At 37.7% G+C, this 12,584-nt stretch overlaps 2 protein-coding genes and 2 pseudogenes across 2 annotated transcripts; 2 read left to right on the forward strand and 2 right to left on the reverse strand.

Moving 5' to 3' along the window:
• LOC149234922 (zinc transporter 1-like) lies at nt 1-1,298 on the forward strand. The gene is made up of 3 exons (XM_089461269.1): nt 1-639; nt 728-877; nt 984-1,298. The coding sequence occupies exons 1-3, from the start codon at nt 1-3 to the stop codon at nt 1,296-1,298; spliced, it is 1,104 nt and encodes a 367-aa protein (XP_089317395.1).
• Nucleotides 1,299-1,578: 280 nt separating this feature from the next.
• Nucleotides 1,579-3,005, reverse strand: LOC149234923 (zinc transporter 1-like; annotated as a pseudogene).
• A 4,147-nt stretch (nt 3,006-7,152) lies between these two features.
• Nucleotides 7,153-8,448, forward strand: LOC149234924 (zinc transporter 1-like; annotated as a pseudogene).
• A 280-nt stretch (nt 8,449-8,728) lies between these two features.
• LOC149234925 (zinc transporter 8-like) lies at nt 8,729-10,145 on the reverse strand. Its single transcript, XM_089461270.1, has 3 exons — nt 9,388-10,145; nt 9,150-9,299; nt 8,729-9,043 (listed from the first exon to the last, which is right to left on the reverse strand). Exons 1-3 carry the CDS (start codon nt 9,994-9,996, stop codon nt 8,729-8,731), a joined length of 1,074 nt encoding a protein of 357 aa, XP_089317396.1. The 5' UTR covers nt 9,997-10,145.
• Between the last annotated feature and the right edge of the window lie 2,439 nt (nt 10,146-12,584).

Below are 12,584 nucleotides of genomic sequence, written 5' to 3' on the forward strand. Positions count from 1 at the left end.
ATGGCAAATTCATCACCAGCCATGAAATATTTCACAGCTGGTTTGGCCATAGCTTTATGTTTCATGGTTAATTTTGTGGCAGCAAATAATAGTTCTTTCTCTAATGAAAACAGTGAAGATTCATGCAGGAATAAGACTGAAGCTCTCCATCTGAGGATTGGGGCACTAGCTTCTATTCTTGTGGCAGGCACTATTGGGGTATGCTTGCCTATTGTGGGCAGGACTTTCCCTGCTTTAAGTCCTGATAGGAATATATTTTTTTTCATTAAGGCTTTTGTTGTTGGTGTGATTCTTGCTACTGGTTTCGTTCATGTTCTTCCTGATGCCTTCGCATTTCTTACTAGTGAATGCTTAAATCCGAATCCATTGGGCAACTTCCCCTTTGCTGGGTTTATAGCAATGATGGCCGCAGTTTGTACTCTCATGGTGGATGCTCTAGCCACTGGTTACTACGAGCGTTCCCATTTTAGAAATCAAAACAAAGATAATCAAGTTAATGAGGGTACAGATCTTGGTAATGGCAATGGCTTAGAGCATGAGAATCATGTTCATACACACTCACATGCTACACATGGGCACGCCCATGGATCCAATGCTATAGAAGAAGATTCCACTATTCGGCATCGCGTCATTGCTCAGGTAAAAACCTAAACTTCAAGCTCAAGTATAGATTTCAATAACTATATTATTAAATTTAACACCATGAATGGAACATGGTTAATATCAGGTGTTAGAGTTGGGCATTGTTGCTCAATCCGTTATTATTGGTATCTCATTGGGTGCTTCTGAAAGTCCATGCACAATTAGACCTTTAGTGGCAGCCTTATCATTTCACCAGTTTTTTGAAGGAATGGGTCTTGGTGGATGCATCATTCAGGTAATTTTTATCCCTTAAATCTTCAAAAATTGAATAGTATAAGGCAGGAATATTTACACTGATATAAGGTTGATTGATTGAAATTTGTGTCTTTTGAGTGGGGCAGGCAGGTTTCAAGAATAAGTCGGCAGTAGTTATCCTGATGACGTTCTTCTTTGTTGTGATAACGCCCTTTGGTATTGCACTGGGAATTGGGATCTCATCGGTTTACAACGAGAATAGCCCCACGGCACTGATCGTTGAAGGAGTATTTAATGCAGCGTCTTCTGGAATTCTGATATACATGGCTCTGGTGGATCTTCTTGCTGCATATTTTATCAATTCCTCTCTGATGAAACAAAATAAAACACTCCAGTTGTGCTCATACGTCGCTCTCTTGTTAGGTATAGGGTCCATGTCTTTGATCGCCAAATGGGCTTGAAATTTTACCATATCTCTTCCCTACAGAATCTCCTATATCTCTTTGTTGGTTGTATCGACGTTTATGTACATACACATATCCTTCGATTTGTGACAATGACAATTGATTGAATTTTCTCTTGGATATACATTGTCAATGGATTCAGTTTCTATGTACATCCAAGAGAAAATTCAATCAATTGTCATTGTCACAAATCGAAGGATATGTGTATGTACATAAACGTCGATACAAACAACAAAGAGATATAGGAGATTCTGTAGGGAAGAGATATGGTAAAATTTCAAGCCCATTTGGCGATCAAAGACATGGACCCTATACTTAACAAGAGAGCGACGTATGAGCACAGCTGGAGTGTTTTATTTTGTTTCATCCGAGAGGAATTGATATAATCTGCAGCAAGAAGATCCACCAGAGCCATGTATATCAGAATTCCAGAAGACGTCGCATTAAATACTCCTTCAACGATCAGTGCCGTGGGGCTGTTCTCGTTGTAAGCCGATGAGATCCTAATTCCCAATGCAATACCAAAGGGCGTTGTCACAGCAAAGAAGAACGTCATCAGGATAACTGCTGCCAACTTATTCTTGAAACCCGCCTGCCCCACTCAAAAGACACAAATTTCAATCAATCAACCTTATATCAGTGTAAATATTCCTGCCTTATACTATTCAATTTTTGAAGATTTAAGGGATAAAAATTACCTGAACGATGCATCCACCAAGACCCATTCCCTCAAAAAACTGGTGAAATGATAAGGCTGCCACTAAAGGCCTAATTGTGCATGGACTTTCAGAAGCACCCAATGAGATACCAATAATAACGGAGTGAGCAACAATGCCCAATTCTAACACCTGATATTAACCATGTTCCATTCATGGTGTTAAATTTAATAATATAGTTATTGAAATCTATACTTGAGCTTGAAGTTTAGGTTTTTACCTGAGCAATGACGCGATGCCGAATAGTGGAATCTTCTTCTATAGCATTGGATCCATGGGCGTGCCCATTTGTAGCATGTGAGTGTGTATGCACATGATTCTCATGCTCTAAGCCATTGCCATTACCAAGATCTGTACCCTCATTAACTTGATTACCTTTGTTTTGATTTCTAAAATGGGAACGCTCGTAGTAACCAGTGGCTAGAGCATCCACCATGAGAGTACAAACTGCGGCCATCATTGCTATAAACCCAGCAAAGGGGAAGTTGCCCCATGGATTCGGATTTAAGCATTCACTAGTAAGAAATGCGAAGGCATCAGGAAGAACATGAACGAAACCAGTAGCAAGAATCACACCAGCAGAAAAAGCCTTAATGACAAAAAATATATTCCTATCAGGACTTAAAGCAGGGAAAGTCCTACCCACAACAGGCAAGCATACCCAATAGTGCTTGCCACAAGAATAGCAGCTAGTGCCCCAGTCCTCAGATGGAGAGCTTCAGCCTTATTCCTGCATGAATCTTCATTGTTTTCATTAGAGCAAGAACTATTATCTGTTGCCACAAAATTAACCACGAAACATAAAGCTATGGCCAAACCAGTTGTGAAATATTTCATGGCTGGTGATGAATTTGCCATTCCTCACAATTGATTGTTACTTGAAAAGACTCCATGTATCTGGTTTGGTCTGCCAGGATCGCTCCATAAATATCTTCCCTCTCAGAAACTTCAATTATTATTTCCTCCAGAAAAGGTCGGGAGGCGCATCCGTTACCTAGCAAGTCCACAGAATGTCCTGATCATAACACCACTTGCACAGATTGTTCATTCACTACGAGAGAATGTTAATGGTGAAACAAAAAGTGGTAGGATGGCATCCGCATAGAACGAAAGAAACTGGAGAAACTGGAAAATCAGAGTGGAATAAGAAAGTTCATAATTTTCCAACTTTATTATTGTTGTTATGGGTTAAAAAGCCAGCAAAATAGGAAAAGGAAGAATCTGTTACACAATAGTTTGTTAATTTGTAATACATGTTAATTTTGCAATCATTGTTTTTATGGGTTAAAAAGCCAGCAAAATAGGAAAAGGAAGAATATGTTACACAACAGTTTGTTAATTTGTAATACATGTTAATTTTGCCATGACTGATTTTATGGAATTTTAGATATTTTTAAAAATGTTTATATTTATTATGAAAGATTTTAGATAGATTAGTTTTAAAATTAGAAAAATATGTTAGATTTAAATTTAGAAATTATTGAAGGGAAGTGAAGTTTTTATATTATCTAGTTTATTGGATGTTATTCAAAATTCGATAAAAAAATGGGCTGAAAATATTAAGAAATTTTTTAAAATGATAGTTTTTAAGATGTATACTATCGAATTTTTTTCGAATTAAAAATTTCTTATTCGAATTTTTATTGTATCGTATCGAATTCGAACTTGGTAACTATGACTGCACATACAAGGAAGAGAATTTCATCTTTAACACCAAAAAGTTACAGACATGGCAGATTTGAAGACAGATTTGACAAATTTTCTACATGAAATACATACTAATGGTGGAAAGGTTGTAAAGGAAACTCATGATGTGAACCAAAGAAATGTTAATCATGATTCCATAGACTCTAATGTTGGATCGAAAACCCACCATATTCCAAAACTCGATATGAGGAAGTTTGATGGCAAGGATCCCGCCACATGGATATTACAGATGGAGCAGTTCTTCGATCTCAATAATGTGCAAAACACACAAAAGGTACGTATGGCAACTGTATATTTGGAACCAAATCAGTTTGTATGGTATCAATGGCTTTGTTCTCGTAAACAATTTATCACTTGGGCAATTTTTACGGAAGAATTGATAGCACATTATGAGGATACAAAAAGCAACACTTTTTTTAGCCAATTGATAAGTCTCAAACAAAAGGGTTCAATAATGGAGCACATTGAGGAGTTCCAAAAATTGAACATAAGGGTAAAAGATATTCCAGAGGAGCATAGGATTGATGTGTTCATAGGGTCTTTAAAGGATAATATCCAACATGATGTTCGCCTTTGGGAACCTGATTCATTAGAGAAGGCATTCAGGTTAGCAAGAAAAATGGAAAGCAAAATTATGGCAACCAGGAAGCATACCACTCACAACTATAAAGACGGAAGTGTTGTTGCCCCTAGTCTTCCACAACCTATAAGGTTGACACCACAACAATTGGAAGAAAAAAGAGCAAAAGGGCTTTGTTACAGTTGTGATAGCAAATACACTAAAGGTCATAAGTGTGCTGAGAAGAAATTATTCTACATAGATTGTGAAGAGGAAGAAGAAAAAGAGCAAGAAAGGTCAAAAGAAGAGGATATACTCCAGGAACAAAGCCTAGATGAAGAACAAATAAATCCGACCATATCTTGTAATGCATTGGCGGGAATTACCACTCCTCAAACCATCAAGATAGAAGGACAAATCAAGAAGAAAAAGGTAATAGTGTTGATTGATTCAGGAAGCACCCACAATTTTATTCATTGTAGGGTAGCAAAAGAATTGAATTGCTTCCTATATCCAGCACCAGAGTGTCAAGTGATGATTGCAAATGGAGGAACAATAAATTGCTCTAGAAAGTGCCATAATATCAAGCTATCCATGGGAGAATATGTATTGACTAGCCCAATGCTTTCCATTCCAATGGGAGGTGCTGATGTTGTACTAGGAGTCCAATGGCTACAATCCTTGGGTACAATAGCTTTTAATTTTCAAGAACTTTTCATCAAATTTTCTACGGAAGGAAAGGAAGTTGAATTAAGGTGTATTGCAGGGAAACCAGGAAAGATAATCAGCTCTAATGGTATGACAAAGCTTCTAAAAAAGGAGCAAAGAGGTGTAATTGCACAATTATGTTCGCTAGATGTTTCCACATCGGAATCATCTATTTCTCCAGATCTCCAAAAGGTCCTGGACAATCATTCCAAGGTATTTGAGACTCCCAAAGGTCTCCCACCTATGCGTGATCATGATCATGCTATTCATCTGATTCCATGAAGTGTTCCTCCAAACATCAGGCCGTACAGATATCCCTATGTCCAAAAAAGTGAAATTGAACGTATGGTTGCAGAAATGCTAGAGGCTAGTATAATTCAACCGAGTCAAAGTTCTTTCTCTGCTCCAGTAGTATTGGTGCACAAGAAGGATGGATCATGGCGCATGTGTCCGGATTATAGGGAACTCAACAAGCTCACTATTAAAGATAAGTTCCCCATTCCTATCATTGATGAATTACTGGATGAATTGCATGGATCAATTTACTTCACCAAGTTGGATCTTCGTTCGGGATATCATCAAATCAGAATGAAGATTGAAGACATTCTGAAAACGGCATTTAGAACTCATGAGGATCATTATGAATTTTTGGTCATGCCTTTTGGCCTTACCAATGCACCTTCAACATTTCAAGGTTTGATGAATTCAATTTTCAAACCATTCCTTAGAAAATTTGTGTTAGTATTTTTTGATGATATACTAATCTACAGCAAGTCTTGGAAGGATCATGTTGAACATGTGGACAGGGTGCTACAACTATTGGAGGAGAAACAATTATATGCACAAAGATCCAAATGTTTCTTTGGAGTCCAGGAGGTGGAATATTTGGGTCATATTGTATCTCATGAAGGAGTTAAGGTAGACCCTAGCAAAATTAAAGCCATTAAGGAATGGAAAATCCCCACATCCATAAAGCATCTGCGAGGATTTCTTGGGTTGACAGGGTATTATCGCAAGTTTGTTAAGAATTATGGGAGAATAGCAGCACCTCTAACAACATTATTGAAGAAAGATGCATTTTCATGGACTCCGGAAGCAACAAAGGCCTTTGAACATCTTAAGGAGGCAATGTGCCAAGCACCGGTCTTAGCTACACCGGACTTCACAAAAACCTTTATTGTGGAATGTGATGCTTCAGGAAATGGAATTGGTGCTGTTCTAATGCAAGATGAAAGACCCATTGCTTTTGAAAGTCGTCCAATCAGGGGAAAGTTTTTAAGCAAAGCTATTTATGAGAAGGAAATGTTGGCAATACTCCATGCACTTAAGAAATGGCGACCCTACCTAATGGGAAGACACTTCAAGGTAAAAACGGATCATGATAGCCTTAAATACTTTTTTGAACAAAGATTATCCTCTGAAGAGCAACAAAAGTGGGTCACAAAGATGTTGGGTTATGACTTTGAAATCATCTACAAAAAAGGGAAGCAAAACGTGGTGGCAGATGCACTCTCAAGAAAGGACGAGGATGTGGAAGCATTGTTGTGCGCCATTTCTATTATCCAACCAGATTGGATAAACGAAGCAAGGGAGGAATGGAAGAATGACGAAGAAGTGTGGGCACTTATTCGAAAGCTACAACAAGATTCCAGTACGTCTGATACATTTAGCTGGAAAAATGATTCATTATGGTACAAAGATTGCTTATACCTCTGTAAGAATTCCCAGCTAAAACAAAAGATTCTTATGGAATTGCACACTTCTCCCTTAGGAGGGCACTCAGGATTTTTAAAAACTTACCACAGGGTTAAGAAGGAATTTTTTTGGGATGGCCTTAAATCAGATATTCAAAAGTTTAAATCAGATATTACAAATTAACAAACTGTTGTGTAACAGATTCTTCCTTTTCCTATTTTGCTGGCTTTTTAACCCATAAAAACAGTGATTGCAAAATTAACATGTATTACAAATTAACAAACTATTGTGTAACAGATTCTTCCTTTTCCTATTTTGCTGGCTTTTTAACCCATAAGAACAATAATAAAGTTGGAAAATTATAAACTTTCTTATTCCACTCTGATTTTGTTTTCCAGTTTCTCCAGTTTCTTTCCAGTTTCTCCAGATACCTGGAGTCTTTTCAAGTAACAATCAGTTGTGAGGAATGGCAAATTCATCACCAGCCATGAAATATTTCACAGCTGGTTTGGCCATAGCTTTATGTTTCATGGTTAATTTTGTGGCAGCAAATAATAGTTCTTTCTCTAATGAAAACAGTGAAGATTCATGCAGGAATAAGACTGAAGCTCTCCATCTGAGGATTGGGGCACTAGCTTCTATTCTTGTGGCAGGCACTATTGGGGTATGCTTGCCTATTGTGGGCAGGACTTTCCCTGCTTTAAGTCCTGATAGGAATATATTTTTGTCATTAAGGCTTTTGTTGCTGGTGTGATTCTTGCTACTGGTTTCGTTCATGTTCTTCCTGATGCCTTCGCATTTCTTACTAGTGAATGCTTAAATCCGAATCCATTGGGCAACTTCCCCTTTGCTGGGTTTATAGCAATGATGGCCGCAGTTTGTACTCTCATGGTGGATGCTCTAGCCACTGGTTACTACGAGCGTTCCCATTTTAGAAATCAAAACAAAGATAATCAAGTTAATGAGGGTACAGATCTTGGTAATGGCAATGGCTTAGAGCATGAGAATCATGTTCATACACACTCACATGCTACACATGGGCACGCCCATGGATCCAATGCTATAGAAGAAGATTCCACTATTCGGCATCGCGTCATTGCTCAGGTAAAAACCTAAACTTCAAGCTCAAGTATAGATTTCAATAACTATATTATTAAATTTAACACCATGAATGGAACATGGTTAATATCAGGTGTTAGAGTTGGGCATTGTTGCTCAATCCGTTATTATTGGTATCTCATTGGGTGCTTCTGAAAGTCCATGCACAATTAGGCCTTTAGTGGCAGCCTTATCATTTCACAAGTTTTTTGAAGGAATGGGTCTTGGTGGATGCATCATTCAGGTAATTTTTATCCCTTAAATCTTCAAAAATTGAATAGTATAAGGCAGAATATTTACACTGATATAAGGTTGATTGATTGAAATTTGTGTCTTTTGAGTGGGGCAGGCAGGTTTCAAGAATAAGTCGGCAGCAGTTATCCTGATGACGTTCTTCTTTGCTGTGATAACGCCCTTTGGTATTGCACTGGGAATTGGGATCTCATCGGCTTACAACGAGAACAGCCCCACGGCACTGATCGTTGAAGGAGTATTTAATGCAGCGTCTTCTGGAATTCTGATATACATGGCTCTGGTGGATCTTCTTGCTGCAGATTTTATCAATTCCTCTCTGATGAAACAAAATAAAACACTCCAGTTGTGCTCATACGTCGCTCTCTTGTTAGGTATAGGGTCCATGTCTTTGATCGCCAAATGGGCTTGAAATTTTACCATATCTCTTCCCTACAGAATCTCCTATATCTCTTTGTTGGTTGTATCGACGTTTATGTACATACACATATCCTTCGATTTGTGACAATGACAATTGATTGAATTTTCTCTTGGATATACATTGTCAATGGATTCAGTTTCTATGTACATCCAAGAGAAAATTCAATCAATTGTCATTGTCACAAATCGAAGGATATGTGTATGTACATAAACGTCGATACAACCAACAAAGAGATATAGGAGATTCTGTAGGGAAGAGATATGGTAAAATTTCAAGCCCATTTGGCGATCAAAGACATGGACCCTATACTTAACAAGAGAGCGACGTATGAGCACAGCTGGAGTGTTTTATTTTGTTTCATCCGAGAGGAATTGATATAATCTGCAGCAAGAAGATCCACCAGAGCCATGTATATCAGAATTCCAGAAGACGTCGCATTAAATACTCCTTCAACGATCAGTGCCGTGGGGCTGTTCTCGTTGTAAGCCGATGAGATCCTAATTCCCAATGCAATACCAAAGGGCGTTGTCACAGCAAAGAAGAACGTCATCAGGATAACTGCTGCCAACTTATTCTTGAAACCCGCCTGCCCCACTCAAAAGACACAAATTTCAATCAATCAACCTTATATCAGTGTAAATATTCCTGCCTTATACTATTCAATTTTTGAAGATTTAAGGGATAAAAATTACCTGAACGATGCATCCACCAAGACCCATTCCCTCAAAAAACTGGTGAAATGATAAGGCTGCCACTAAAGGCCTAATTGTGCATGGACTTTCAGAAGCACCCAATGAGATACCAATAATAACGGAGTGAGCAACAATGCCCAATTCTAACACCTGATATTAACCATGTTCCATTCATGGTGTTAAATTTAATAATATAGTTATTGAAATCTATACTTGAGCTTGAAGTTTAGGTTTTTACCTGAGCAATGACGCGATGCCGAATAGTGGAATCTTCTTCTATAGCATTGGATCCATGGGCGTGCCCATTTGTAGCATGTGAGTGTGTATGCACATGATTCTCATGCTCTAAGCCATTGCCATTACCAAGATCTGTACCCTCATTAACTTGATTACCTTTGTTTTGATTTCTAAAATGGGAACGCTCGTAGTAACCAGTGGCTAGAGCATCCACCATGAGAGTACAAACTGCGGCCATCATTGCTATAAACCCAGCAAAGGGGAAGTTGCCCCATGGATTCGGATTTAAGCATTCACTAGTAAGAAATGCGAAGGCATCAGGAAGAACATGAACGAAACCAGTAGCAAGAATCACACCAGCAGCAAAAGCCTTAATGACAAAAAATATATTCCTATCAGGACTTAAAGCAGGGAAAGTCCTACCCACAACAGGCAAGCATACCCCAATAGTGCTTGCCACAAGAATAGCAGCTAGTGCCCCAGTCCTCAGATGGAGAGCTTCAGCCTTATTCCTGCATGAATCTTCTGCTGCCACAAAATTAACCATGAAACATAAAGCTATGGCCAAACCAGCTGTGAAATATTTCATGGCTGGTGATGAATTTTCCATTCCTCACAATTGATTGTTACTTGAAAAGACTCCATGTATCTGGTTTGGTCTGCCAGGATCGCTCCATAAATATCTTCCCTCTCAGAAACTTCAATTATTATTTCCTCCAGAAAAGGTCGGGAGGCGCATCCGTTACCTAGCAAGTCCACAGAATGTCCTCATCATAACACCACTTGCACAGATTGTTCATTCACTACGAGAGAATGTTAATGGTGAAACAAAAAGTGGTAGGATGGCATCCGCATAGAACGAAAGAAACTGGAGAAACTGGAAAATCAGAGTGGAATAAGAAAGTTCATAATTTTCCAACTTTATTATTGTTGTTATGGGTTAAAAAGCCAGCAAAATAGGAAAAGGAAGAATCTGTTACACAATAGTTTGTTAATTTGTAATACATGTTAATTTTGCAATCATTGTTTTTATGGGTTAAAAAGCCAGCAAAATAGGAAAAGGAAGAATATGTTACACAACAGTTTGTTAATTTGTAATACATGTTAATTTTGCCATGACTGATTTTATGGAATTTTAGATATTTTTAAAAATGTTTATATTTATTATGAAAGATTTTAGATAGATTAGTTTTAAAATTAGAAAAATATGTTAGATTTAAATTTAGAAATTATTGAAGGGAAGTGAAGTTTTTATATTATCTAGTTTATTGGATGTTATTCAAAATTCGAAATAAATTTTTTTAAAAATGGGCTGAAAATATCCCCAACACAATAAGAAATTTTTTAAAATGATAGTTTTTAAGATGTATACTATCGAATTTTTTTCGAATTAAAAATTTCTTATTCGAATTTTTATTGTATCGTATCGAATTCGAACTTGGTAACTATGACTGCACATACAAGGAAGAGAATTTCATCTTTAACACCAAAAAGTTACAGACATGGCAGATTTGAAGACATATTTGACAAATTTTCTACATGAAATACATACTAATGGTGGAAAGGTTGTAAAGGAAACTCATGATGTGAACCAAAGAAATGTTAATCATGATTCCATAGACTCTAATGTTGGATCGAAAACCCACCATATTCCAAAACTCGATATGAGGAAGTTTGATGGCAAGGATCCCGCCACATGGATATTACAGATGGAGCAGTTCTTCGATCTCAATAATGTGCAAAACACACAAAAGGTACGTATGGCAACTGTATATTTGGAACCAAATCAGTTTGTATGGTATCAATGGCTTTGTTCTCGTAAACAATTTATCACTTGGGCAATTTTTACGGAAGAATTGATAGCACATTATGAGGATACAAAAAGCAACACTTTTTTTAGCCAATTGATAAGTCTCAAACAAAAGGGTTCAATAATGGAGCACATTGAGGAGTTCCAAAAATTGAACATAAGGGTAAAAGATATTCCAGAGGAGCATAGGATTGATGTGTTCATAGGGTCTTTAAAGGATAATATCCAACATGATGTTCGCCTTTGGGAACCTGATTCATTAGAGAAGGCATTCAGGTTAGCAAGAAAAATGGAAAGCAAAATTATGGCAACCAGGAAGCATACCACTCACAACTATAAAGACGGAAGTGTTGTTGCCCCTAGTCTTCCACAACCTATAAGGTTGACACCACAACAATTGGAAGAAAAAAGAGCAAAAGGGCTTTGTTACAGTTGTGATAGCAAATACACTAAAGGTCATAAGTGTGCTGAGAAGAAATTATTCTACATAGATTGTGAAGAGGAAGAAGAAAAAGAGCAAGAAAGGTCAAAAGAAGAGGATATACTCCAGGAACAAAGCCTAGATGAAGAACAAATAAATCCGACCATATCTTGTAATGCATTGGCGGGAATTACCACTCCTCAAACCATCAAGATAGAAGGACAAATCAAGAAGAAAAAGGTAATAGTGTTGATTGATTCAGGAAGCACCCACAATTTTATTCATTGTAGGGTAGCAAAAGAATTGAATTGCTTCCTATATCCAGCACCAGAGTGTCAAGTGATGATTGCAAATGGAGGAACAATAAATTGCTCTAGAAAGTGCCATAATATCAAGCTATCCATGGGAGAATATGTATTGACTAGCCCAATGCTTTCCATTCCAATGGGAGGTGCTGATGTTGTACTAGGAGTCCAATGGCTACAATCCTTGGGTACAATAGCTTTTAATTTTCAAGAACTTTTCATCAAATTTTCTACGGAAGGAAAGGAAGTTGAATTAAGGTGTATTGCAGGGAAACCAGGAAAGATAATCAGCTCTAATGGTATGACAAAGCTTCTAAAAAAGGAGCAAAGAGGTGTAATTGCACAATTATGTTCGCTAGATGTTTCCACATCGGAATCATCTATTTCTCCAGATCTCCAAAAGGTCCTGGACAATCATTCCAAGGTATTTGAGACTCCCAAAGGTCTCCCACCTATGCGTGATCATGATCATGCTATTCATCTGATTCCATGAAGTGTTCCTCCAAACATCAGGCCGTACAGATATCCCTATGTCCAAAAAAGTGAAATTGAACGTATGGTTGCAGAAATGCTAGAGGCTAGTATAATTCAACCGAGTCAAAGTTCTTTCTCTGCTCCAGTAGTATTGGTGCACAAGAAGGATGGATCATGGCGCATGTGTC

Source organism: Pinus tabuliformis, chromosome 8 (genome assembly GCF_031772625.1).
Source record: "Pinus tabuliformis cultivar Carrire ecotype Pingquan chromosome 8, CPIR1, whole genome shotgun sequence".
NCBI classification, from domain to species: Eukaryota; Viridiplantae; Streptophyta; class Pinopsida; order Pinales; family Pinaceae; genus Pinus; species Pinus tabuliformis.